Source organism: Trachymyrmex cornetzi, unplaced genomic scaffold (genome assembly GCF_001594075.2).
Source record: "Trachymyrmex cornetzi isolate Tcor2-1 unplaced genomic scaffold, Tcor1.1 scaffold147, whole genome shotgun sequence".
NCBI classification, from domain to species: domain Eukaryota; kingdom Metazoa; phylum Arthropoda; class Insecta; order Hymenoptera; family Formicidae; genus Trachymyrmex; species Trachymyrmex cornetzi.
The window spans coordinates 2948706-2976034 of record NW_017296059.1 but is presented as its reverse complement, the minus strand read 5'-3'; the positions used below and the strand labels follow the sequence as shown (position 1 = coordinate 2976034).

The following is a 27329-nucleotide window of genomic DNA, read 5'->3' as shown; positions in this document are numbered from 1 at the left end:
TTTCTTTCCGAAACAAGTTTTCAATTTTATTTTATAAATCTATCAATTCGCAGATGTTATTCTAATGACAAATATTTCTATTCAAATGTAATTTGCGAGAATTTTTATATGTCTTCTCGCTTCTTACATTATAATCTGAGAGAGTAGTGGTAAGTGAACAGAAACCTTAATATCAAAAATATCAAAGAGTAAAAAAAGAAGTATGAACAAACACTGATTAAATTATCTTAAGAAAATGATTGATCATCGAAGAATTTATAATGAACAAAAAACATATGAACCTTGAGATACTCCGTATATATGAGTGAGTGTTACTACAAGTATAAGTACCCGCGTCGTAACTGGTAAAGGGTTAGAGAGAAAGTCGTTACGGAGTAATATTGTGTCTCGCCTCATGGTGGCTTTGCGTGCGAGTGTATTGTCTCGGTAATTCATGAGCGAATTTGTCCGTTCCCCGCTGCCTCCCTGGCCTCTCCGAGCGCTAAGGAAACGTGCGTAAATACGCATAACCGGTCTGGCACGCTTTATGCACCCGATAATAGCGCATTTGCTCCCCTCTGTTCCCTGTCAAGTGCATCGTTCGTGATATAGGACTCGCTGTAGGTCCTTCTCGATTACATCTCTTTTCCGTCCTCTTCTCTCTTGATTCCTTTCCTCTTTTTTTCCCTTCCCGCCTCAATTTTCGTTTCCTTTCTTTCGTACTCTATTATACAAATTCTTAGCTGTGCCGCCGCAGCACCGCTACATTATCGCGTATATGTTCCTTATTGAACAATATTGATGTTACGGCGAATCCAATAACTCTCAATAAAGTACCTATATAAAATATAACCGCTCACACAATCCATTATAGTTGATTAATGTTTTTCAGTTGTTGTTTTTAGATTTTTTACCTTTATATATGCGAAAAATTCGCATTTCTTTATGCTTCTCTACTTTAATATGTTTTTTTTTATACCTTATCTTAAATTATAAAGTTAATATCAACGAATTAAGTCATTCGTGACTCGAATTTCCTCCATATTCACCCTTGAGACATTTTTTGATAGATCATAGTAATTATCAAAGTAGATATAATCTATTAACTCTAATTCCCATCGCTATAACGAATTTTGGCGTCATATCGGTCAACCTACATCTCTTTCCCGTAACGACGTAGCTCGGTGGTGTACCGTGTTATCAAAAAATCACCAGCGCTTTTTGCGCTCACATTCAAGCGTAAAACACGAACTTCCGTGATGGGCATCTTCCCTCTCACACGCAGCTCTCGCTATTATTGTCCGTTCGCTTTTATCGCCGCCACGGTGTAATAATAAACCCTCCCCCCTTTTACGGTGTGAAAGGGGGAGGAAACGATCTAAGCGTGGTGTACCTGAGGGATATGGGAGGAATATCGCTGGGACGATTTTACGGAAGGCTACCCGCGATAGAGCCATATCCTGTTACGAGGAAACGTAAGGCGGTGTGACGCGCGAACGATTATCTTGTAGACGAGACGAGCACCTTTGATGTCTTCTGTGACACGAGGACGCACACGCTCATCGTTCTTCTGATTCTATTCAAGAGTTATTTTCGTCTTTCAAGAACCTTTGGAAAAACGCCGAGTGATACTTGGAAGAAAATTGAAACCTCTGTCGCGAATATAATTACCTATTTGTTGTGGCATTTCCCAATGTAATCATATTAATGAAATGCTAATTATCATTTACAGATCAATCTGTTTATACAAACTACAAGATGTAAACTAGCATAACCAGGCGAGAACGCCGACTTCGTATCAACTTATTCTTCTGTGGACTAACCAGTTTTCTCTTTCATCTCTTTTGTCATAATGTATAATAAACTTTATCTGTTTAATCATATACAGATATATCATTTGCTGTTTAATCGTATATTATTATAATACATTCATGTATTCATTTTTGTTTTGTATAAGCGTAACTTTGCAGATACTAGTTTCTCTCGACCGCATTATCTATATTAGAGTATCCGGTTAGCTGGCTATTTTTGCCAAGTGTTATACGTGCCTAACAGTTATAAATTTATTTGTTATTAAACTGTATTAAATTGTGTGAAGAATACAAAGGCAGAGTTCATTTTATAGAATAATCGTTCTATCGAAGCAAGTAAAAATAACATCTCCTCAAAACATTTTCAACTGCATTCTTTTGAATTATTTAAATTCTTAGAATTTTACCATTTATGGCGTCTTTCAAAACTTATTCAGACTGGATTCAGATATTATCATTCAAAGTGGGGTATTATTCAAAGTCTTTAGGTTTTATTTCTGTCGTGCCGTTACAGTAAACGTCAGTGTAATCACTCCTTGCCCAGAACATAGTTACGATAGCTCTAAAATCATAAATATTATACGAATATTTAACTACCTCCAGCATTACAATTTCTCGGTAGCCTGAAACCCCCAGAATCATGATCTGTCGATGCATGCCCGCCCTGAGATAACGGTCGATAGCTCTAAGCGCGTACGAGGGACTTTTTAAAATATACAGCGTGAACGCATGGCGCCCGACGAAAAGCCCGTCTCGAGTGAGTTTATAGTCGAATGCTATAAAAGCGAAAGAGCAATATAAACCCATATCCGGGCAAGCTTGCAGTGGAATGGCTAGGCCAATCTCGGATATCTTTCATCTTTTGCCGCTTCCCGACTAGTAAGAGACCCTCGGAGTACTTCTGGTAAAACCGCATCCTCCCTCTCCTACCCTCACCCTTGTCTCTGCACCTTGTTTTCCGTCTTGCCGATATACCTCTTTTAAATCTCCATTTCTACTCGCCTCCCTCGGTGGATTCTCTGACAGCGGCGGCGGTTCGCTGTAATCCACGAATACCCGATGGATTGATCGTAAAATGACGTTCATTGACTAGCGTATCTGAGAAACTTTAAGACCCGAGACGCTTGCAAATTGGTTGCTATCATCTTCGGAGAACCTTGGGATATCTGAGATTGCTTGATTTCATAAACTTCGACTTTATACTCTTTTAATGACACACACAGTACGACAGAATTTAAGTTTCCTTAAATTGAGGTTTGAATTTGTTTCATTAAAATGTTTTAAATATACAGGGTGAATACTAAATACTCTAAGAATTTAAAGGGTGATTCGGGATAATTTTTCAAATCTTTACACAAATTCAAAACGAGACCTTCAAATGACTGTATGTCCGAAACAGCTTAGTTTTAAAGATATAAGGTATCAAAATTAAAGGAAAAATTTCGAAAACCACTCGAATTATTTTGATAAAACTTGAAACATATATAAAGTTTTAGCAAAATAATCCCAGTGATTTCCGAAAGTTTTGGAAGAAACGAAAACTTTGACATCTTGTCTCTTTAAAATTAAGCCATTTTGGACTTGTAATCATATTAAGTTTTTGTGCGTCTTAACTTTATATGAAAAATCATCTCTTAAAATTTTAGAGTACTCAGCATCGACCTTGTATAATACTTCAAATAATTATAATATAGACTAACTACAAAACTATGTCAATGTTTCAGTATCAAAACATCGTTCTTTTTAATTTATATGTGATATTTTCAATAACGCCCGCATATCGATTTTTACGAGTTAAATAATATCGTCGACAGAGTGTGACTAGTGACGAATGTCGAAGTGGGTGAGTTCGACGGAGAGTGATCTTGGTCGTTCGTAAAAGAAAGAGGGAGACCAAAATCAGCGAATCCGGTACTAGTCAAGGACCAAAGGGAACGGAGTCTCGGAGAAGGACTAATTTACGCGGAGATTGACGCTCTCTCGTACGGCCTGACATGTTCTAATGGAAAAGATGTGTCTCTAATATCACCAACTGATCGACCACCGGGAAACTATATCCGTTTGCGGCAAATCTCATCGGAAGAACTTTCGACTTGCTTGCTAGTGTGCTCGCCAATACTGCCAATTAGTTTCTTTAACACTCATCCTTCGCGTACGAAAATCGTGAAAGATTATCATTAATTTAAAGTCTTTTATCGTGATCTCATCGACGGTGGAATCAATTGCAAATTTTGTATCAAGATATTTTATAAAATTTAATACAGCTTTAATATCAAATTTTGATGTCACCACAATAGCATCTGCTTTTCGCGCGTCCTATCGGGCGCAATTTACTATCGATGTTCGCGGTGCAATCTCTTTTCCCCGAAATTGGATTTCCAGCTCGACTGGCCACGATCATACCGTCGCACCGCATACACGCTGTGAAATTTAACGCTCGCAATTACGGATTCCGCACCGCGTTGCATTTTCGTCGCACACAGTGGATATATTCGATTACAAATTGATCGTTCGAACGGGGGCTGAACGCTCGCGAAACAATGAGGATTAACGAGTAACTCTGATTCACCCCGTTATGAAAAGATAAAAGTAACGAATAACGTGCCACATGCAAGCGTTTTTATCGTTTATTATTTGGTTCTCTGACGCATTTAAATACGCATTAAAATACTGTCATGAGATTTCCGTCGCACTTTTCAATACACTCGGATACATTAAATATACGCGGTCTCTTTTAGCGTCATAATAAAGCACAGTAAATTAATTGCTATGGATAACACAAAACAAATTTTAAAAATAATTTATGAAAGTTTTTTGAACAAATTTATAAATACAAATGAAATACTTTCATAAACTGGCAATATCATATCAAATAATACAATTAGATCATATTGTAATTGCAAAAAAAAATAAAAATCTTTCACCAGATAAAAAGTTATTGTATTAATTTTATCTATATATAATACTATCATAATTATATCATATATAATTTCAAATATCCGACCACATAAGATCGAATTCGTTTCGTCATTAATAATAAAGAAAAGACCATGAGACTCCTGCAACTCCTAAATGCTTAATAATTTTCAACAGATACACTGCTAGATTTTCTACAGTCACTTATAAGCATACATTTTCTGAAAATCCCATTCACGATAAATAGACCGAAAACACAATAAAGGAACCGAAGAAAATTGACCACTAAAACATAATTTAAATGCATGTGGTCCTTGCAATAAAATACCAATTGCAACAACACGTGAGGAGTTTCGAATATGCGTACGACGCTTAGGTCAGGTTGAGTACCGTGCATCGACCCTGAGGAGTCGATAGCGTCGACGATGTTCGACGTCGCGATGCTCGCAGCAGCTCCCTCGACCTCTCTATCTGTACGTTGAACCTGAGGGGTTCGTACGTCGCTTTCAAGCGGGAATCGCACCCCTTCACGGCTCCACGACCTCCTGGCAACCTTCTTTACCTTCTCCTAGTCGTCCTTGTCTTCCTCTCTGTCTCTCTTTCTCATTCTTGCTCTCGTCTCTATTGTGTCGACTTCGGTCTTTCGCACACATACACTCGCCTACGCACACCGCAAAAGTGCCAATGCTCCTGACGCCGACGTCGGCTCATCGTTAATTCCCTGCCTCGACGCCCACGATCATATTTTTGGTCTTAACCCTTTGTTACGCGATGAGCACGAACCAGGTAGATATGTCATCCAATTTGTTATATTTATAACGCTATGGAAGATATATATAATTTTTTGTAAATTTGACCAGTTAAGTCCTCCTGACTATCATTATAAGAAAGAGCATTTCGCAAAATTTTGTGTTATCTATTTTTCTGCACAAATTTAACATTTCTAAGGAAATTCCTTTAAACAAGTTTTAGATTACAATAGATCATATTTATATATTTTCTTTTTTCATACTCTTTTTTTCTGTATTTAAGAATATTTGTACATGTAAGAGAATTGACCAATCAAAATGGAATTTTTATTATTAATAAAATTTTTATTATAATATATAGTATAAATACTTAATAAAATATCGCGAATATGATTTTCCAGTAAGACATATTTCCCTCTGAATAAGATATTTCGATATTTTCCTTCATAGACATGGTCGGCTTTAATATCGATTTCGCGGCCTGAAACCGCCCAACCGCCCCGACAAGGTACCGTTCGAGTGTATTTGACTGGAAATTGACCCTTAGGAACTTTTAATGGGCACCCTGCCACCCAAGCCTTTTCCGCCGCTCCTCTCCTCCTCTTTTACGTGACCCTTCGAAACGGATCTCGCAAAAAGATCTCCTCCGAACGCACGCGTTTGGTCCAAAAAACATTACCTTTCGTTAAAATTGTAACTCCCTAATTTTTAAAATCTAATTAAAAAGGTTGGTGCCGTTCTCGATACAATTAGAATCATATAGCTCTAATTATAATTACATCGAATCCGAATGTAGCTAACAATCCTATAAAAAGCTACGGTGGAAAATAAAACGAAATAATTTGAACGCTGTGGTAGACATTAAATAAATATTATCTCAACCAATATTATCATATCACTTGCTTTATAGTATAAGTATCGATTTTCTACATTATGTTATTTTTCTTATTGAACTCAGTGATGTATAAGATATCGAATAAATTCGAAATACAAGAGTTTTATTCTTCTCTCAAACTATACATAAAATGTTTCGATACTATTTTTGAATCGCTGATAGTAAGAGAGAATAGATATATGTATATACAATAATAAGTTACGAATAAGTTACGAATTCACAAAGTAAGGCAACAAATTAATGTAATGTGAAGGGAATCGATCGCGAGGGGGAAAAATGGACTCGCATATGTATCGTTAAACCACCCGCAGAATTATCGATATTCTCTTATACCGAAGTTCAACCTCGCTGTTTCGCGGCCAAGAAAATCCCCTTGAAAAGTACCCCCTTTAACTAATCTAACGCTAGCCATGGAAGTCCGCTAATCTGGTTCTTAATGCGAATATTCCCTTCCTTCTCTCGCTCCTCTGGAGCCGAAGGACCATCTCTTACAGCGAATAAGCTGCCATAATGATGCATTATGTCGCAACAATAGGCAACGCAGCTCCGGTTCGAACGGAAACCCGAGAGCTTCTCCCGGATTCTGTCCCCATCTCTCCCACCCTTCTCTTTCTCTCTTTCTCTCTCCTCTCTTTTCACAATTATCATGGCCATGGAATGCGCGTCAACCTGGCTTATTGTGAATTCGAGCTTAAAATTAATTGCTGACTCGGTTGCGCGGATTTGAGCAGAAGAATGGTGAATAGTTCGAATGTCGGGTGAATGCCGGCTGTTTAAGTACCGTGGTTTATTTATTGATTTCTTTGAGGTACTGTTATTTAAATTTGCCGTCATTTACAGACAAATCGTATTTAGCTGATTATTACGATATAACATTTTCGCGTTTCCGATTCGCCGAATGATCTCAAATGTAATTTACCGCATGGAACATTGAACATACGTATAAGCCGTATTTTCTGCATCCATATGTAAGTTAGACGGTAAACAAAAGAATCGCAAAGGGGACGTCTATCGCTTTTATTAAAATCCAGGATTCCAACATCGCCCAGAATTTCATCGCGCCAACGAGTATTAGCATGTCTCGCTGGTGACGTTCAAAGACTTGGCAGATCCTCGACGCGAAGATAAAAGGGACCTTCTCACGGTAAAAGACGCGCTACCGTTTTTACCCTAAAATCCAGGCCGAAAAGAGACTGAGAGCGAGATGAAACTGCACATAGGGACGTGCGAAAACACGTGACAGAGGACAATGAGTTGAATAAAAAGAGCCGGATGAAAAGACGGGGGAGGGAAGAAGTTCGGATAGGCCGGAGATAAAGCGAAATAACGGGGGTATATTTTCGGGTTTCCCGCGAGCTCTCCGCAAGCGCGATTTCTCGTACCAAATAAAAATAGGAGCCGCACGGTCGCCATAAATATTCCACGGGTTCGACCCCTGGGTTTCGACCGGCGCCCCCGCTCAAACCCTAGTACACCATGATGTATCCGCGCTCATCTTCGACGTGTGTACCACCCGACTTTCCTCTCCCGTACTATACGCTTCCTCCCCGCTTAGCCCGACGAAGCGACGCGCGTCGATCCGCTCACCGGCCACCCTTTGTGATTTATTCGGCTCCTCAGTTAAGGCTTAATGGATCGAAGCCGAAATCGCGGATTTTTCTGTCCCAGTTCATTGCAGCCGAATAACCGGGATGTTACACGCTGATTTTTCTATTAATATGATGACCATAACATTTATTATGAGCTCTTCTTGTAGTTAAAATTCCGAAATAAATACCATGATCATAGTCACTGCAAAAATGGAATTAAAATATCGTCGCGTCGATAGAAAAGTGACACAAGTAAAAAATTGGTACTTATAATGTTCGAATTTTGAAAATGACACTTTTAAAGAAATACACGTAAATGAATACATATAATTGAAAAAACATCATATGGAAAGAAAGTGAAGTTATGCACATTTACTATCTTAACCCTTAAACATTTACTATCTTAGTCACACTACAAGAACAGGAACTTGTGTATCTCAACCGAATTGAGTATTTAACTTTTGTAAAAATGAAAATATAAATAGTATATGATTGATAGAAAAGTGACACGTCACAAAATTGTTAATTTACACAACGTGCAGATTAAGTATTATCTTTTTCTTAATGAAATCTTTCTCATTAACAAGAATATTAAGCATGATGTTAGAGAAAATGTGTCGCTTTCTCTACTCCACTTTACAAAACGAAAGTGCAATCGCTCAAAATTTCCAACTTGATATTTGCAGACGTGCGCGCGTGGTTTAATCGTGTATAATTTAAATGATAAACCTTGAAGGGGATCCGGACACCCGGCAAGATTCAAGAGAAGAAAGAATCCAGGGCGCCATGTATACATCACCGGAAAGAACTCGGTGGTCCCATCGCAAATCGAAAAATCCTTCTCGCCTGCCGTTTACATATTCCATGCGATATTTCAAAATCCCTCGCTCTTCCCTCTCGGCGCCGATGTCCATTCTCTTATACACTCTTGAACGAACCGCGAGGATAGTAGGATCCTCAAGACCCCCCAGGGTGGCGATCCGAGGTCATCGGCGCCTGCAACCCGCATCCAAATCAGGAAGCTCTCCCTCTCTCGCTCTGTCCCACGGATTTCGTCATCCTTTTTCCTCTGACTCGCAAGAGAGAAACGAAGAGCGAGGAATACGGACGAAGAAAAGAGAAATGGGGTGATGTATGTGCCTCGATATACGATGTACGTTGGATCGGGGCGAGAGCATCGACGCTCGTTACAATATTAATGCGGTTATTATACGACGTCACATTTAATGGTGCTCTCAGGCCCCTTCCGAGCGGCTATAATTCACTGGACGGGCCATCCGGCTTTTTTTCGCTGCGGCCGTCAACAAACTGAGAAAAATCGAAAGGATCGCGAAATACGTTTCCACACGAGCGCAAACGCGAATTTCACGGGGGGACGATCCATTTGACGAGGGCATCCTCACCGTTTCACGGAACTGCTGATTCTAGAAAAGCGCGAGGAGAACGCCCGGACTTAAACACTATGATTTATTACAATTGCGTTAGGCAGTAATAGAAAGAAACAACTATACACAGAATATATGAAAAGTTCTTCGCAAAACTCGAACCAGAAGAGGCTTTCGAAAATGGACGATTGACGCGAGCACGTAGGCAGTTTGAGGTAAAGCCGCGATTTGGAGGTCGGATATCGAGGCACGTTCGAAAGTTATCGTACGGATAAGCGTGAGATGAGCTTTGGAAAATGCGGATCTTCGTCAAAATCTTCTCGTTGATATTCCCCTCGAACTTGAAACTTTCGTGCCGAAAATATAGTTGAAGAGTGCAGATTCGCAAAATAGACACGTATATTTTGTTTACGAGTTAACCTTTAGCTCGATTTCGCGAAAGATTTATAAGCTATAAAGTTTGATCGTTAAGATTATTAGTATCGAACATAAAATAAAAATAAAAATTTAGAAACCTTGTATCGGATAAAAATCGCGAATTTTATAAAAATTTATGGGATATTCTGTACGCAACATTTCCACCAGCGTTCAATATAGCAAACGGATCGAACCATTCGACGTGTTAATCCAGGACGACATCACATCGATTCGCACGCTCACGATAGGGTGCATTGGCATTTTTCTGCATCGCGCGTAATCCTTTCTCGCGTGTGTATATGTAGAAAGTTTAATTTCCCACGCCTAATCCAAATACAAATACAAGTCGCGGCAGATACGGTGATGCACGACGACCCGAGCAATGAGTGGAGAGAGAGAGAGAGAGACAGATTTATGCCTCCGCTCTCGTAGTTTATTCTAGTGGAGTTCATATATCCAGATGATTACGCACGACGACACGGCTATTTACGCAGCAGACGTATCGGAGCACGGCTTTAAATCCCTTTCAACCGTGTGCAACGCACGGATGCACCGTCACACACCAGGTGTGTGTATCGCCGTGGCCGTGTTCTCCACCTCGACGTTGTCGACGACGAGCAGTCGACGCCAGTAAGTAAAACGACCCGCGTTATATTTATTATCAATTACATGGCGAGCGCGTACGGGCCACTCCCGGCGAGTGGAAGGTGTCCTGGAACAGGTTTGATTAATAAATTAACGCACGGAGGGGGCCCGCGCCACGTCGGCTGGACCCATCCCTCTATCCGTCCCCACCTCTAAAAGCCCACTGTCTGCAACCTCCTTTTCACGAGAGCAACTGGTCCACCGATAAATTATATCGTCTCGTTTAATTGCGAATTCGCCTCGAGATAATTGCCATCGCGCGAGCGCGAGCCCTTCGTTACGTGCGACGATCGCAGCCGGTACATGTGGACACGCGGGCAAATACGTGTCCACGTGCACCCACGCGCGTGCCTCGGACACGTACGTATGTCGGGTGAGACACAGTGTAACAGAAATATTACCTGTTACCACGACTTTTTCATTTATAAATCGGAAATGATTAAATCGGATCGAAACCGATATAATTTCAATCGAGTCAGGTTCTAGTTGGAGATCTTTGATCGACGACGATTCGCAAAAGTGAAATTAAATGTCAAAGAAACGGTGCCAAGATTAATATTCCGAGTCATACCAAGGAAATCTTCGACAATTCACTTCTCTCTAGAGTCTCACAATGCTTACAAGAGAAAGGTCGAGTAATGTACACACGAATTTCGCCTAACTTTAAATATGTTTTAAACTTACTCCCCACTAATTTATGGGCAAATGGTGCAACGTAATATTCAAGTATCCGCGAGAAATTTGCATCGAAAGTTTTGCAATTTTTAATTAAATTGCAAATCGATATTATTTGTATGTGGTTGTAGACTTTAAAATATGCGTTAAAATAATATCGTAAGAGATAATTTTTCTACTACATGCGTTGCCTCATCATTTACTTATATTATAAATCTATTCTATAGCCGATGTTCGTAGTCGGATTTTATATTTAAAACCGTCTTAAGTACAATCTTAAGATGCCAGAGAACCGTATTAGCGTCTTAAGACATTACTTAGAACGGTCTTAAAATAAGAACGGAACTATGAATACTATCCATAAGGGTATGACTCTTAACAACTGTAATGATATTGTTACAATTGTTAAGAGTTACAGAATAGGATTATTAAATGTACATTCCGCAAAAACTTACAGAAGATATAAAATAAGTGCGTTTTCACCGAAAATTTCTCGCCAATATTGAATATTGTGTCGCGCCACTTGCTCGTGAATTAATAGAGAGGTAAGTACTCTAAAACATTTTCAAAAGCGAAATCCGTGTGTACACTATTTGGTCCTCCCTTGTTAGTGTCTATTAAAGTGTTTTAACGTAGATTCTAATTTTATATAGAGACAATTTCTTGAGATTAAACTCAAGATAGAGTGAATCTCGAATAAATTATTGTTGTGACTGATGGGCGAGCAAGCCAATGACGGTGGCCGAATGCAGATGTCATTTTTCGACGGGAGTATGTTGGGTGTCGGCGACGAGTAGCGTGCGAGTAAATTTTCGCGCTGGTTCCGTTAGGCAATCACTATGAATCAAGCCGACTGCGCCTGCGCTTACGTTTACGATTGTTGTAAATTACTCCGAGTTTTTTCCGCGCCGGTTTACCCCGACCGCCGTCGCCGCCTCTCGACCCTGTCCTCCTCCCCCTCTCACCGCCTCCCTTCTCCTCCACGTGTCTTTTTTCATTCTACCTTTCCGTCTCTCGACCATTTCTTCTTCTGCCGTCCCGCAGCGCCTGCATCCTCCTCCGAAGGATGCACGTCATCGTCGGGTTCATCGAACGTCTTGTTCATCCTGTTTATTGAATCGACTCGACGCTCGACTAAATTATACTCGACATCACGAGTTTTGACGCGCATGTTTCTTTTTATACATATTTTTTTGAACGAGCTTTGTGGTGTTATGAGTTCAGCAAGTTGTACTAAACCAAGAGAAATGTACAATCAGTCACTATCGTGTACTAAGAATGTCTGAATACGATGAAAAAGAACGATGATTTTTTAATAGAATCAGCACAACAAACATCGTCGAGAACATTATAAAAAACTAAAGAAAGAGCGAGATTCTCTCTTAATAACATATAAATAATATTAAGCTAATATTTCAATGATCTAGAAGATTAAGTATACTTGTCAGAAATAACGTTGTTAATATTCTCGCGTATATATATTTTAATAAACAACTAATTGGTATTGCACAAATTTCGTGTTTCGATCAATTCAAACTTTAATTAAACTCAACGGTAAGTTGTTATTTACGACGGAGAGAAATTTTTGCTATTAGGAATGACTTCGTTGAAGGTAAGAAACGTTTGCCGTCTGGTTATTGGATTTATCACGGGACTTTATTTATGAACCTCGTTTAGCCATTTATTTTTCATATCATGGTAACTGTGCGATTGTCGCGATACAACGCGAAACAGTCGCGATAAACCTTTCGCCCTCGGGCTTTCAGAAATTTCCGACTCTAGTCGCGACTGCCGACTGCGCGTAACAATAATCGTAAAGCATCGGGACACGCAGCATATTTTTATCGCTACCGTTACCGCCTCGGTATACCGCCGATTTCGCGTCACGCCACCCACGATGGCGTATGGCGGATGGCGCGGCATGGAAATTACAACTCGCACTGAAACGACCGCAAACGCGTTTGAAAATTAAACCGCTTCACCGACAATAATTCTCGCGGTATTCGAGAAGCGACCCGCCTTTAACCTCTCGTCGGGACCCTTGTGGCCCGTAGATTACATGTCATCTCGTAGAAGCCACTCTTTATGTGAGCGATGTAGGTTGAATCCTAGTGCTAGTTCAACTTAGATCCGTTTACAACTGATACATGGAACGTTAACCGCTATTCCCCAAAGGGCAATGTAATAATGACGACAAATAGTCGTAAAGCCAGATGTTTTAACTTCTTTTTTTTTAAACAATATCTAAACAATATCTAAAAAAAATAAACCACGTTTTCTATGATGTAATACTATTTTTTAAAAGACGAAGAGTTCTGTTCACACAGAGTCAAAGTTATTTTTGTAGAAGAAACTTGATTTGACATTTTACATCTTATGATTATAGCTATTTCCTGCTTTACGTAAGTATATATTATATAAAAAATATTATTTAAGAGGAGAGACATGAAAGAATTTTGAATCTTGTACCTATCTATGTATCCCGATGTACATTTCCTTCATATATTTTACAGCGTAATAATAAATTTCGGTTTGCTTTTTTAGTTTTGAAAAATTTATTAGGATTAATTTGCACGCGATGTAGACTCGCGGCCACGAAGACGCGTATCCGCGCATGAGAAGGGCGAAACCCAAGGAATGGACGATGACCCCGTCTGGCCGGATCCCTTCCGCCCACGCATCGTGGCCCCTACTAAGGGCAAAAAAAAAAGAGAAGAGCCGCACGATGCACTGGCAATGCACGAATCACGATATCACGCCGATTACCTGTAAGAGATATTTAACCCTTTCGCTCTCAATATATTCCCAAATATATTTAAGTATACACTCTTTCACGTACCTAAAAATGTGCAGACGGTTTCGGAGTCATCGAATTTTGAAAAAAGAATATTAAACAATTTTGACTTTTGTCTGGATAAATAGCATGATTAAAAGAACCATATTTAACGTTTTGAGCTATTTTAACGCGTTTAATGCATGATGTATGTCACGTCTCAGAACATTATCAAAAACATAAAACTTTCATAGATTGTTCTGTTACGTTTAAGTATTTCTGTAAAATTTGAGTACATTCTATCGTTGGTTTAAAAGTTATTTAATTATTTTATCTGCTTTGGTTCTCTTGTATAAAATTATATTTCCTAGTACTTACTTGCAAATTTTGTGAGAAAATAGCGTTATGAATTAAATAAAATTTGTTTATATATACTATAATAAAACTCTAATATTCGTGCAAAAATTTATTCAGAGAGAGGTCCACTCTTACTCATTAAGAAGTTATTTACCTAAAACTATAGCAAAATATGATTGTTGCGCTGCATAAGCCATTATAAGCCAAAATTTGTTTTATTTTTTTACAGTTGATTTTCAAGGCATGTTCACCAAAATTTTTTAGCTAACACTTTTAGCTGATATTGTACAATTAAAATAACCTTAACTGGAGTTATTGCTAATTTTAGCTCCTTCGTATACGATTCGTATATTGCCCATTACATTCCTAACTATTGTAAATAAAACATATCTCGGCTTTAACGACTATCACATTGTGTGTTGTTTGTTTTTGCGTATTAGCCATATAATCTCTCGGTATTACAAGTAAAACCTTTAGTAACCCTACAGCACTAACGTGAGTTGACTACTAATTAACGTTAATATCGTTTTATTGTGTAATAACGGAAGATTATATAGCCAGGGCGCAAAGGCGAATAAAGTTCGATACTGATCATTAGTAGCTGACATAAAACTTGGAATAATTACAAAAAAACTTGTGTGCAAAAAAAGCGACAAGCGTTCTAACGATCGATCGGGTTACGTCGTTATCGTGAGAATTTTCAATCCCAGCTGAATGCATTTTTAACTCGTTTCTCCAATTCGAATTCGATTCAGCCAGTAATAACCAATAGTCGGATTAAGTAAGTACGGAATCGTGAAAATGCGATCAGAAAATATTTTAATGTGAGCACAAAGGACAGTTAGTTTCGTCAGAAACATTCAAAATATTTAGAACCTCACTCGGTTCTCACTTGAAACTACAACTCTGCAATTTTAGCGATGAAAGAGTTAAGTTAAGTCGCGAATGAGCGCCTTCGAGTGCAGCCAGGTGCTACTGATAACTTGACCGAAAAGACGCGTCATCGTTCACGCCGGTAAAACATGCCGCGCGCGTATCGATTGGCTGATAAACGACGCGTATTAAGACAAGATAAGCCGCGAACCCGTTTTGATCTCGTTGTTTACGGGACAGAATCGACGTGGGGTGCCAGCTGGAAAAATAAGATACGCACTGGTTATGGTCGACGAACCAACATTAATGCGCAACATCGTCGTCACGATCTTCAACATTATGCCTGAACGCAGGGTACATTCATTCATGTATATAGAACATTTAGTAAGTTCCTTCATCTTTGGAAGCGTATTCTTTCGCGACTTGGAATCGAGTCTAAACTAGCTGCAAAAGTAAGAACGTATTAAAACCTCGACATTACAAATACATGTGTATCTAATAAGCGGCTAAAAAGGTCGCCCGTGCTTTTCTCTAATAAATCTCTAATAAAATTATAATACACTGAGAGAAAAATATTTGTTACTATAAATAATTATTAAGTTAAGAGCTCCATTTTCATAGTTACTGCTATATTAGTAATAAAAATTATATTTAGTTTTATATACCAAAAAATATATAGTTATTATCGAAAATAATTGTAATGTATACTCGTTTTCGGTGCCAACTAAATATTTTTCTATAGAATTATAAATATAATTATTACTTTTAACAATAACTATAAAAATGGATCCTAATTGTTTTACCATGCAATTATAGTCACAAATATCAAACAATTTTTCTCAGTACAAAGTTATCACGTTAACTAATTTTTAATATTAAAGCAACGAGAGCGCTCGAGACTTCTTCTAAGAGTCCTAATTTTCTCCACCAAACTGCTCGAATTATTTTCCATAAGCATCTCGCGCGCCGACCGATTTATCATATACAAGTCCGGATGCGTATTGGACGGTTTATTAAAACCTCGCCTCGAGCATCGCATCCCAAATATCTCTCGTACCTATTCCATGCTTATGTGCATATCAATGCGGCGCCTCGTATCGAATATTTATTTGCGAAAGGATCGATAAATCGCTCTCTTCTACGTACAATTTCGCAATTTCGGTCTTGCACATCTTCGCGCGGCGATTTCGCGACTCGTAACACGGACATGACCCCGCTCAACCGAACGACAGCTTGGTGGACCCGGGTTATTAAGACCGAAATAACTGCCGCGATGTAACGGTCATGGCCAGCAATTAAATTTAAGTACTTACGGATGCGCGCATTCGAGCGGGTGCATCGAACGCGCGCGCGAGCATTTACGAGCGCGAGGAGGTAAATGCGTCTGTGAAAACGTGTACGATACGCGATGCTATCACTTTGTTCGGCGATACGTAAAGGATAACTGTCAATTAGCAATAAATTCATAAAAGAAGTATCTTGGTAGCATGGAACAGGAACAGGTTAAATTATGAGAGCGAATCTTACAAAACGTCTGCCTTTCAAAACTGTTCACCAAGTTTAACGCAAATGCTATGTTGAAATATATAGACCTTATAGATGTAGACTGGTAGTTGCTTATAATAAAAATTTAATAAAGAAAAATATACGTTTATAATAGACACTAAGACGCACTCTAAAAAGTATCAGTGTGAATCTAATACCACTGGTGTGAATTTAACACCCACGTGATATAACGTCTATATAATTCTCACTGTGTTGGTGTTAATGTCATGATGGATTTAACACCATGATATTAACCTATAACTATTTTTTACAGTACATAATTAATATTATTTGTGTAAAATATTTCAAATATAGCTTCTGCATAAGAAACAATTAATATCCGGAGAAGAATGAAAAGAGAAACAGATACTCTTTAAAACTTTTAGAGATCTTACTCTCAAAGGTTGAAAATGGAGCCACTCTTTTTTATATAAGACTGGCTATTTAATTAACAAATTATGGTATACGAAAGACTAGATAACGAAAATCTCGTTCAGATTTCGCCTTTTATTTACAATAGAAAAGAGAAATTCTACTGCGCAGAATGCAATCTCCCTCAGATACAACCCGTGGCTCCATCTTACAATACACGAACTCATCTCCCGTCGCTCGTCCGTGGATCACCGGGAATATCTGGATCGCTGTGTTCATCGATCACTTTTGTCACGGGCCGCGCGAGTTTATTTTCAGAGCGAGAGGTGGCGAGAGAAGAGACGATCGTTAACGGCGCCGGGGCGTGCGGGACGTATTTCGCGCTTTTTGTTATGCCTCTTATTTTTTTTTTTTTTCTATCAGACCCGCGAGACCACCTGTCGCTTTACGCCGGCAATTATGTTCGCGCGATTGCGAACGGGCGCGGGACAAGCTCAAACTTTAATCGGATCTCGTGCGATCTGTCGCGAAAGTTCGTCGCGAACGCACGTTCCCAGGAACGCGCGCTGCCGCGGCGGCTTCTACGACGATGGAAAAGAAACGTAATCGCCCAGGCCAACGAACAACCGTGGCCTCGGCTTCAGGGTCGTTTCGACTATTATCCCGCAGCAGTCGAGGATGCAGCAGAAACGCATCGTTCGGAGGCCGCGCTTGGTACATCCGCTCGAAACCGGCGATACTCACGATTCAGTATTAGAGTACCGTACATACAATGATACACTGTACTTTGATTATCGGAATATGGATATACCTTCCTTCGGTATCTCGACTTAACATATCGTATTTTTAGGCTAATACTGTAAATTTAAAATGTTGATTATAAGATCTGATAATTACGTAATATCCTTCCTGATAATTAATCAATGCGTAGATATTAATTAATTGCATTGATTTTCTCGTCAGTGAATTTATGAAATCGTTTCGAAGAAAAATATAAAATTGGTATTATGGAATTGAACGTGTTTTATGTTATAGATTACATCTATCATGTCTTATACTTAAAATGTCATGCTTGTTGAACTTTCCAGTGATATAAACACAAATTATATATGTTCGTATAAAATTTCTATTCAGTTTTGACTGAATAGGATTCTTTCTTCTTGCTTATTTCCGTAAAAATTTCTGTATTTTTAGAAAAAAGAAAACAAAATTGTATGTATATTACTATTGTAAATTTCTCGTATTTAATAAATTCCTCCATTTCCTGTTTACTAAAACATCGAAATAAATACATATTCGGGTATTAGAGAGAGAGAGAGAAAGCGAAGATTCTGAATGCAAGCAACACAAACAGCTAAACCTAATATTAATTTATTGATCTTGTACTGTTTGTTCATTATTCTAATTGTAAGTTGAAGCTTCTTACTTTCATATAATAATGGTGCAAAGGCAATTATCCTCTAATCAATAGCAATAAAAATATTGTTATTAGTATTATTACTAATTAAAGATGATTGTCTTTGCATAATTATTAGATATATGAGAGTAAGAAGCTCGAACTGAGAATAACAAAACAACAGATGTAGCTCAATAAGTTAACATTAGATTTAGTTGTTTGTGTTGCTTACACTTTTTGCACTTACAGCATCTTTGCTTTCTCTCTTTCTCTAACGCCTAAATATATATTTATTTCGCTTTAAGTGAAAAAACGTTTAAGGCTTTCAAGCAACACGAACAAATCTGACAAACTACTCGAAGAAACCGTTCACTGTTTTATTTCATCACGTTTTTTCTTTGGGTGAACGCTTTAGAGAATTTGTATTCGCGGGAGTTAAACGATTCCAGATTCGATGGAAGGTGGCCAGCCACGGGGAATAAAGAAAAATGCTGCGGACGTTCTAGATTCCGCCAACGTGTAACGACCACGTCGAGAGCGCCTTGCATCCCGTGACGGTATTAACCTCGCCGCGGGCACGTGTTCCGAGGAGCGAGTCCTCTTTTATTACTTATTAGCGACACCCAAAGCGCATACTGACTCCGCTCTCGCATCGCGCGCGCTGGCGATGCGATTTTAATGATGTGTTTCAAGGTCCCAAGGTCTCTGCCACGGATAAGCTACAGGGCCGTTGCCGCCTGATCCCGATGACAGCTAGCCTTAGCTGTAGAAGTTTTGATATCATTCTTTATATGAATTTCTCTGCAATTCGAAACCAATTTTACAAAATGTGCCGATATTCTCCTCTCCGTATATATTTTACACAGCTAATAACATCATTTTATTTATTTGTAAATTCCTTGGTAACTAATTTGAAGATACTCTTCAATTACCTCACTATCTTTCACTATATTGTCGCGAGTTTTAAAAACAGTATCAAAAAAATAAGAAATTACTACTGTTTGCATATACAATTTATATTCGATAGATGTAGGGAATTATCTCTGCGATTTTATTTTGAGGAGAAATAATACAAATCTTACAATGTTGGTGAAAAAATGACATCTAGATAAGAATTACGTCCACATTGAGACGAATCGTTCGAAGACATTATTTCCATTTCGTTGACATTTCATCAAGGATACAAAAGATCAAGAAACGAAAGGACTCGACATCATCGAGAGGCCGGGAGGCCGTCATGCCGACGAAACGACAATTTGCAAGGTCCGCGAGCCGCGCTCGTAGACGGCGATACGAGCAAAGAGACCTTCGCGCGATGGTCAGGGCCACGGGGTTCTTGCGCCGAGAGCGTTAATCTCGCGCTACGTGATCGTGCAAACTGCACACGCATTGCATATGCATACGGCGCGGACTTTTTTTGCATTCACCCGCCTGCAATCTCCGCCTGCGTAATCCTTACTCTATCAGAGATACCAAAAAATCGTAATCTTAAAATCGATAGAACGAGATAACATCACGAAAGAAAAAATATCAACTCTAATCTTAATTCTTTTAATCAAATTGGCACTTGTTTTTTTAATTAAAATATCATAACATCGTATAAGATAATGAAATGTAATCAAATAGCAAAGCCTATTATTTATTTAAATACCTAAATTTTTCGAAACGAATTTATTGAATAATTTAAATTTAGTTTAATTAGACTTTTTGAATATTAAATGTATTGAGTTGTAAAATGTTATGATAAAGAATAAACTTTTTCAAAATTTTCTTTGGAAAAGAATCATTTTATATCCATCTAGTGTTTATTAAAACGAAATATATGCTAATCTTGTAGTATGTTATATATATAATATATACGTGTATACAGTTAAGTGACTGTAGAATGTGTACATAATTATATATTTTATTATATAACATACTACAAGATTAGCATGTATTTCATTTTGGTATTATAAATAACATTATTGCTTTGAATATGAAAAAAAAAACTTTTTTTAAATATAACGTACTTATATATATAACTTTTTGAAATATTTTATTTAATAGACATTGAGATCAACTTCTCTTTAATTTTTACGATTCTGTTACAGAGATCTTAAAATGGAGAACATCGTATTGCAGGACGAACGCAAGGAACAGATCAAGATAGTGGGTGAGAGGCAGACGTGTATACACGGACGTCGACGTATCACGCGGGACTAGAGAGCATTATGGTCGCGGTGATTGTGGCAATCGCCATCGATCGAACCGCGTAGATTAGCGTGCACCGCGAAAATCGCAACTATAATGTTTCCGCTCGCGTGACGCTTGATTTTCGAGCGTGAAATCAGATCCACCTGTGCTCGGCAGAGCTCCGCATAAAAAATTGCACTTGCGATGAAATTGGCCGCAATTTATATAATTACGCAGAAACATAATGCCCGTTATTCTTAATGACCTTCGATTGCTATATACATATATTGCTATGATACATCTGATATTAAGGCAACAAAAATATTAAATAAAATGCAAAATATATTTCTTATTTTTACGAATATTTTTTATTTGTGAAAATGAAAAAAAAGAAGATATACACACACATAGTCTTGTCTTCAAATATTTATTTATTTTACTATATAATTAATATTTATATATTAGAACTGCGGATTAAAAGCGATAGTTACGCGATTTAGCTTTAATAGCAATCGAAGGTTAAAAATTTGTTTATAAAGAAAACTTACCAATTCGGTGACAGATGTTTTTCACGATTATAGACTTTGGTCTCAGCAATATTTACGCCAGCGGCGATCCTCTGCGAACGCACTGCGGATCTCCAGAGTACGCTGCTCCCGAACTCTTTGTCGTAGGTAAACGATATGGGCCGGAAGTAGATTTGTGGAGCCTGTAAGTAAATCCAAAGATATATAATATATATATATATTTTATTAAAATTTTGTTTTAAATAACTCGAACATTATATAGCGTCAAGAAGTATTATAAATTTGGCAGTTTGGCTTAAAAGTTATTAATGCAATATAAAAGTACATATAAAAACACTCTTTGGCGAAACATTTAAACACTATGCTATGATGTGACAAACAGAGGTGTCGTTTTATATGGCATGACTATCGGTCGACTTCCATTCCTGTGCCCCCGCGACGAATGGACGTCATCAGAGGAACGTCGACGGAGGCTGATGATCCAAATCAATAGGGGCTTGACATCGATCCAGGAAAAAGCTATGTACCAAACGTCGATCGAATGCAGGAACTTAATAAACCGCTTGCTCATTCCATCGGCTCGCGAAAGAATCACCATTCGAGAGATTCTTGATCATCCTTGGATCCTTGTGACATCGAAGAGTAGCTTTCATTTTCACTCTGAAGACGACTTGAACGTTTCCAATCACGTCTCGGTAATATATGCAAGATACTCCACAATCCTCGATCACAATCGAGGAATTTGAAAAGGAACATGCATAGAAAATAACGTACATTATCTTTACGATTTTTTAAATTCTGCATTTGATATTTTTGACTTTATTCTCGAAGAACCATTTTTCCAAACTTTGATATATTTCAATAATACATTTTTTAAACCGCATTTTAAATCATTTTAATTTGTTTCCCTGAAAATACTCCTATTGTTCACGGTAGATTTTCCAGTTTTAACAAACCCATGCTTTTATTATTCGCGGTAAAATTTTCAATTTTAATAAACCCTCTTATTTTCATGCTGGCTGCATGCCCTGCGTTATTATGCACTGAATTTTCAATTTTACTGCCGCATTTATTCTGCGGTTTTTTGGTAGACTTTAAAATATACGCCAATTAGTAACGCCATACGAAATACTCGTGCAAGGGGATTACATCACTGATTATTATAGATAATGAACGAGATCGCGACGGCAATGCGAACAACCACGGCTGCCGTCGAGGCTGAAATAATGAGACGAAAGTATGGAGAAATTGGCGGCATGTATAATATTAAGTAAGTACCAATTAAGGGAGATAATATTTTACAGGAAAGTTCTTTCACGTTATAATTTATTCATATTCGAACATGTAACTTTTAACAGAAAGCATAAATTGTATCAAGCTTCTTCTGTTTATCACCTACCACCGCGTCTTCTTCGAAATTCTATGTGTCGAACTGAAGACATTTCATCGTCAACTACTATCAGGTGGCAATTAAATATATATATAAAGTATAATTACATTCTTCAAAATGCAAGTCTTGAAAATGTGAACTTTTAAAAATATTTCGTACGTAATCGATATTACTTTCAGACAGAAAAATTCAGTAGAATTTATAATTAAATCAAATTTAAAATTTACTGAAACTTAATTGTAGACTTCCTTTACAACGAACAGACTTATTTATTTTATCTCACATTATATACATATTATTCCTCATTATAATATTTAATTATATTAAATAATAGGCAATTAAAATATCTTGTATATATTATATAAGTATAAAATCACATATAAATGTTTTACACATATTTTTACATATAAAAAAAATATTCTTTATATGTATATGCTAGTAATATATTTTTGCAGAACTATTCAATAGCATGGAAATATTTCTTTACTATATTGATACAGAATGGCGAAAAGTAATTTACGAAATGGTACGTCCGGCAACTCTGACAATACCGATCGCATAATCGTCATGCGACGCAGCCAGGTGCAAGATCGATCAGTCAAGAAATCCTCATTACACGGTTCCACGACGTGGAACTGGCGATGCCGCTCCGGAAACGAAAACCGCTCTTCCGAGGAACGGAGAAATTACGTAAAATTCAACTTCCTTTTGCCCCACATCTTTGATCCCAATGATTACGATCACGTCGATCACACGGGGTCCCTTAGTCATTGTTAATTTCTCTTTTCAGAGGATTCGTTACGATACCACAAATACCACATCCTTATCGCCCCAGCAGTGTCGTGTCCCGCAAATTACAAAAATTCAGGCCGATAAGCTTTCGGATCGACGATCTTACAGGTACCATTCGATAAAACGCTAAGAGCAGAATTTTTTTACACACATAATAGACATATATTAATTGTGAATAAAATCATTCGTTTATATAAAAAGTACGTATTTTAATTTGAGACCAATAAAAAGTATATATTTAATAAAAAAACCAATAAAAAAATATATTTATTTGTGGTGAGACCACAAACTTAAGATGTGAATGCACATACAATAAAATTTCAATCTTTTTTTCTTTTTTTTTCATTTTCTGAATTCCTTTAAGAGTTGAATTGTACATAGACAAGAGAAGAGAAGAGAAAAATAGCTGAAGAATATTTAAAATTCTTGTATTTATAACCCCCTTATTGAGATCCAATAATCTCAATTCCTGGCAACTCGCCAGCTTGCGTAAAGTAGCCACGGCAGTGTCGCTGCGCGTAGCTTAGCGCCGAGACACTACCAGTGTCTCTAGATATATAATTGTACATACATCTGCAGCTTTGACTCGTATTAGCCACATATTAAAGGATCCCATAATTACATGAAAAATTGGGTTCCGGTGAAATGAATTAATTTTCATATATAGCGTATAATGTGAACAAAAGGTGTCAAAAAAGCAACGCTCAATAATACATAATAGTTTTTGAACCATGTTGTATCAAAAATGCTGTGAGCACAAATTTTACACCTTTGGTACACCATAGTTCATAAAAACTATCCATTATTATTAAACCTTGCATCTATTACATCTTTTATTCACTATATTATAAGCTATATCATATTCATGTAAAAACTAATTCATTTCATCGAGATCTCTCAAATTTTATGAATAACTAATCCATGTAACATAAAGAGAGGTTCTTTATAGTTATTATATTAATTGCCTTAATTGTTAACAGAGACGAGACGAAGTCAAGAAGTTCTACATCTAGTAGCATTTCCAAAAAAATGGAGAAAAAAGACTGTGTCTCTAGGACCTGTAAAGTGGACTGTGAAATAATTCCTAGCCCTTCGACTTTACAAACTTATTCGCGTGTTAGTAGCGAGAGCGTACCTACTTCGCGAATTAAAGTAAGATCCCAAATTTTTTAATACAAATCGACAACCCAAAAAACAATATAAAATTAGATTTTTTAATGATTCTTAGTTGTATCGTTCATAGAAAACTAATAGCATTTATAATTAAATAAGTCGGTCTAGTTCTAATATTTATAGACTGCATTATTATTTTTTCAGGAAAGTTTTCATAAAAAGATACTTGCCCCACCGTGGCGATGTCGAGTCGGTAGTGCGAGAATTAGAAAAGATACATGAAACTATAAAAAGCACTTTTGAAAGAAGTGTGCAGAATAGCGACGTTTTCGCCTTTCTGCGAATAGAAATTTGGTTAAATATGTATGTAACTATCGAGATTAGCTGTTAATCTCATTAAATTATTTGCAATTGTATGAAAGAATCTCAACAGCTCCAAACTGAATTTGTTTAACAAATGACTACCGTTATAAAGCTTTTTGTATTATTTTTTGTATTATTTTTGAATTATTTTTTGTGCAGTGATCTAACTAATAAAATTAGTGCATAACATCTTGTAACATCTCTCGTTCATCATTATAAAATGTTCTTTAACTCATACAAGGATTACTATCGTATAATATAATATACTTTTATACTATATCCTTGACGAAAATTCGTTGCTCCAATTTATATCTCTTAATAAAAGCTTTATTCATGCTTCTGTTGATCTTCCTTTAAATTTGACTTGAGTTTACATCACACGGTTATTTTTTTAGTTTGCTACTGTATTGATAACCTCTGGCTGTTATGCTGGAATTTGTATAACTTGCTAGCTACTGACTGATTTGCTAGATTTTTGATAGCTCAGATGGTATTTTTTTCTATAGATTTGTTAGCGTTATACGCTCCAACATGCTCCTATAACTTCTACTTACTCCAATGAGCGCGTTACAGTAAGTAGAAGCTATGGTAAGAGCATGATGGAGCATGTTGGAGCATATTGGAGCATGCGACGCGAATAAACCTTGAATTTGTATTAGCTCGTTATGAAAGCCAATCAGGCAGTCTTAAGTCATATGATCAAAATACCAAAATACTTTGTTTGCAATAATTAAAATATAATTATACTGTTTCCAGTAAACACTAACAGTAACATAACGCCGACGTTATAATTTTACATTTGACAATGTAAATGTTACAGCCTAACGCCTACAATTGAAAAATACAGAGGAAAATGTTCTGGTTAAATCAATAAAAGACCAGAATGGTATTTTGGTGAAACCAAACAGAATTATGATAATCAGAAAATGGTTATGATACTAGAAATTCTGTTTGGCCAAAATGCCATTCTTTTGGGTTGGTCTTTTTGTTCAACAGAAAATAGGATCAGGAAATAACAGATTTCAATGTATCAAATACATTTTTTCTGATAGATTAAAATCTGTTATTCCGTTTTCCTATTGCCTGTGCTTTTCAATTGTCTCGGGATGCCTTCTCTTTGACACAAATTGACACAGGTATTGTTCTATCTTTATTACTCATGGAATGCAAAGAAAGAACATTTGTGTCGACTTGTTATTAAATGGGAGGCACTCTTTACATACAACATGTGTTATATTACATTTGTATTGTTGAATGTGAAATGATAATATCGATGTTATGTTATTTCTGGTCGATTTATTGGACAATGTATTACAATAGCAACGATTTTCTCCATATTTATTCGGATACTCTCACACAACACAGTACTTCAAGAGACATGAAGACGTCCTTAAGACGTAGAACATCCTCTGGATCGTCTTAGGACATCCCTTGGAGGTCTGTGCTATACGAGTCCTCACACATTCGATTTTTTATTGCGTTAGGAACGATATCAACAACAAATAATCGGAATAATTATAAAACAATAATGCAATACAGGCAGTTCATAAATACCTATAATCTGTCCAGCACAATCGGTTGCTGCCCGACGCCGCACTTTTCGGGAACAAAATAGCAGCCATTTTGAGTGGTCACGCCAAATTCTCTGTCCCTTTTGCAAAATACAACTACAAAACGGGTCAACATGTCGCAGTTCACGTTCGAGCTGCAAAGAGACAAGTGTCAGACTTTAGCACATTTCAATCATACATTTTATTTTCGCCAAAAATAACACAACTAATGATTATAATTGTATAACAATACGGGCAGTATCTAAAATCTGTCCAGCACTTTCCGTCGACGACCGACGCTGACCGACGCCGCGCTTTTCGGGAACGAAGTAGCAGCCATCTTGAATGGCCGCGCGCCAAATTTCCTCGTTCGCGAAACACGATATAAAACGCGCCCGCACACCGCGCTCTACGCTCGAGCTGCAATAAACGTTTATAGACTTTAGCGCATCTCAATCATACAATCATACAAACGCCGTATTTTGGATTCGACGACATATACTTACGCTCCGAACGGAGAAGACACTCGACAAGCGCGAGATATACCGAAAACTAACTGACTTATGACTCCTTCAAAAAGGACGCGCCACTTGCTGCGCTGCGGAAATTGGCGCTATAGCCAATTAATTGAATCAACTATGGCTAATCGTTCTTTCGCTTTTATAGAAAAGCGGTAAATTGATCAGCTACCGCTCCAGTTTCCGCGGTAAATGTCGCCGCGTTCCGTGTTACACGAGTCACAAAACGGCTCAATTTCAAACTGGCAATTAGAATATTGGGGGAGTGGGAGAAGTGAGAGAAGGAAGGACCGCCGAACGTTTGAAATAAGTCGCGCATCGGCCGGTAAATACGATCGACGATCGAGCGAAAATTACCGACATAACTGTCAGTAAAAAAGCGTCGTGTTGTGAATCTCGAAACGTGCGAATGTTGCAATAAACTTTTCAAAAGCGTCGTGGTTTTTTAAGATACTGGGCGGTGTAAGAGAACGATAAACTCGCGGAATGGCGGAACGCGGAACGCGAGAGCCAATGGCGCTCGT

General features: G+C 37.7%; 1 protein-coding gene across 1 annotated transcript in view; it reads left to right on the top strand.

Annotated features, from left to right (window-relative positions):
• LOC108757576 (hormonally up-regulated neu tumor-associated kinase homolog B) overlaps window positions 1–24833 on the top strand; it is a 128533-nt gene extending 103700 nt beyond the window's left edge. The window contains exons 4-12 of the mRNA XM_018502038.1: window positions 20471–20532; window positions 21134–21263; window positions 21462–21774; window positions 22246–22349; window positions 22438–22542; window positions 22970–23159; window positions 23260–23369; window positions 24242–24413; window positions 24579–24833. Coding sequence (XP_018357540.1) covers window positions 20471–20532; window positions 21134–21263; window positions 21462–21774; window positions 22246–22349; window positions 22438–22542; window positions 22970–23159; window positions 23260–23369; window positions 24242–24413; window positions 24579–24656 — 1264 coding nt within the window. The 3' untranslated portion in view covers window positions 24657–24833. The remainder of the gene's footprint in view (window positions 1–20470; window positions 20533–21133; window positions 21264–21461; window positions 21775–22245; window positions 22350–22437; window positions 22543–22969; window positions 23160–23259; window positions 23370–24241; window positions 24414–24578) is intronic.
• Window positions 24834–27329: the final 2496 nt, after the last annotated feature.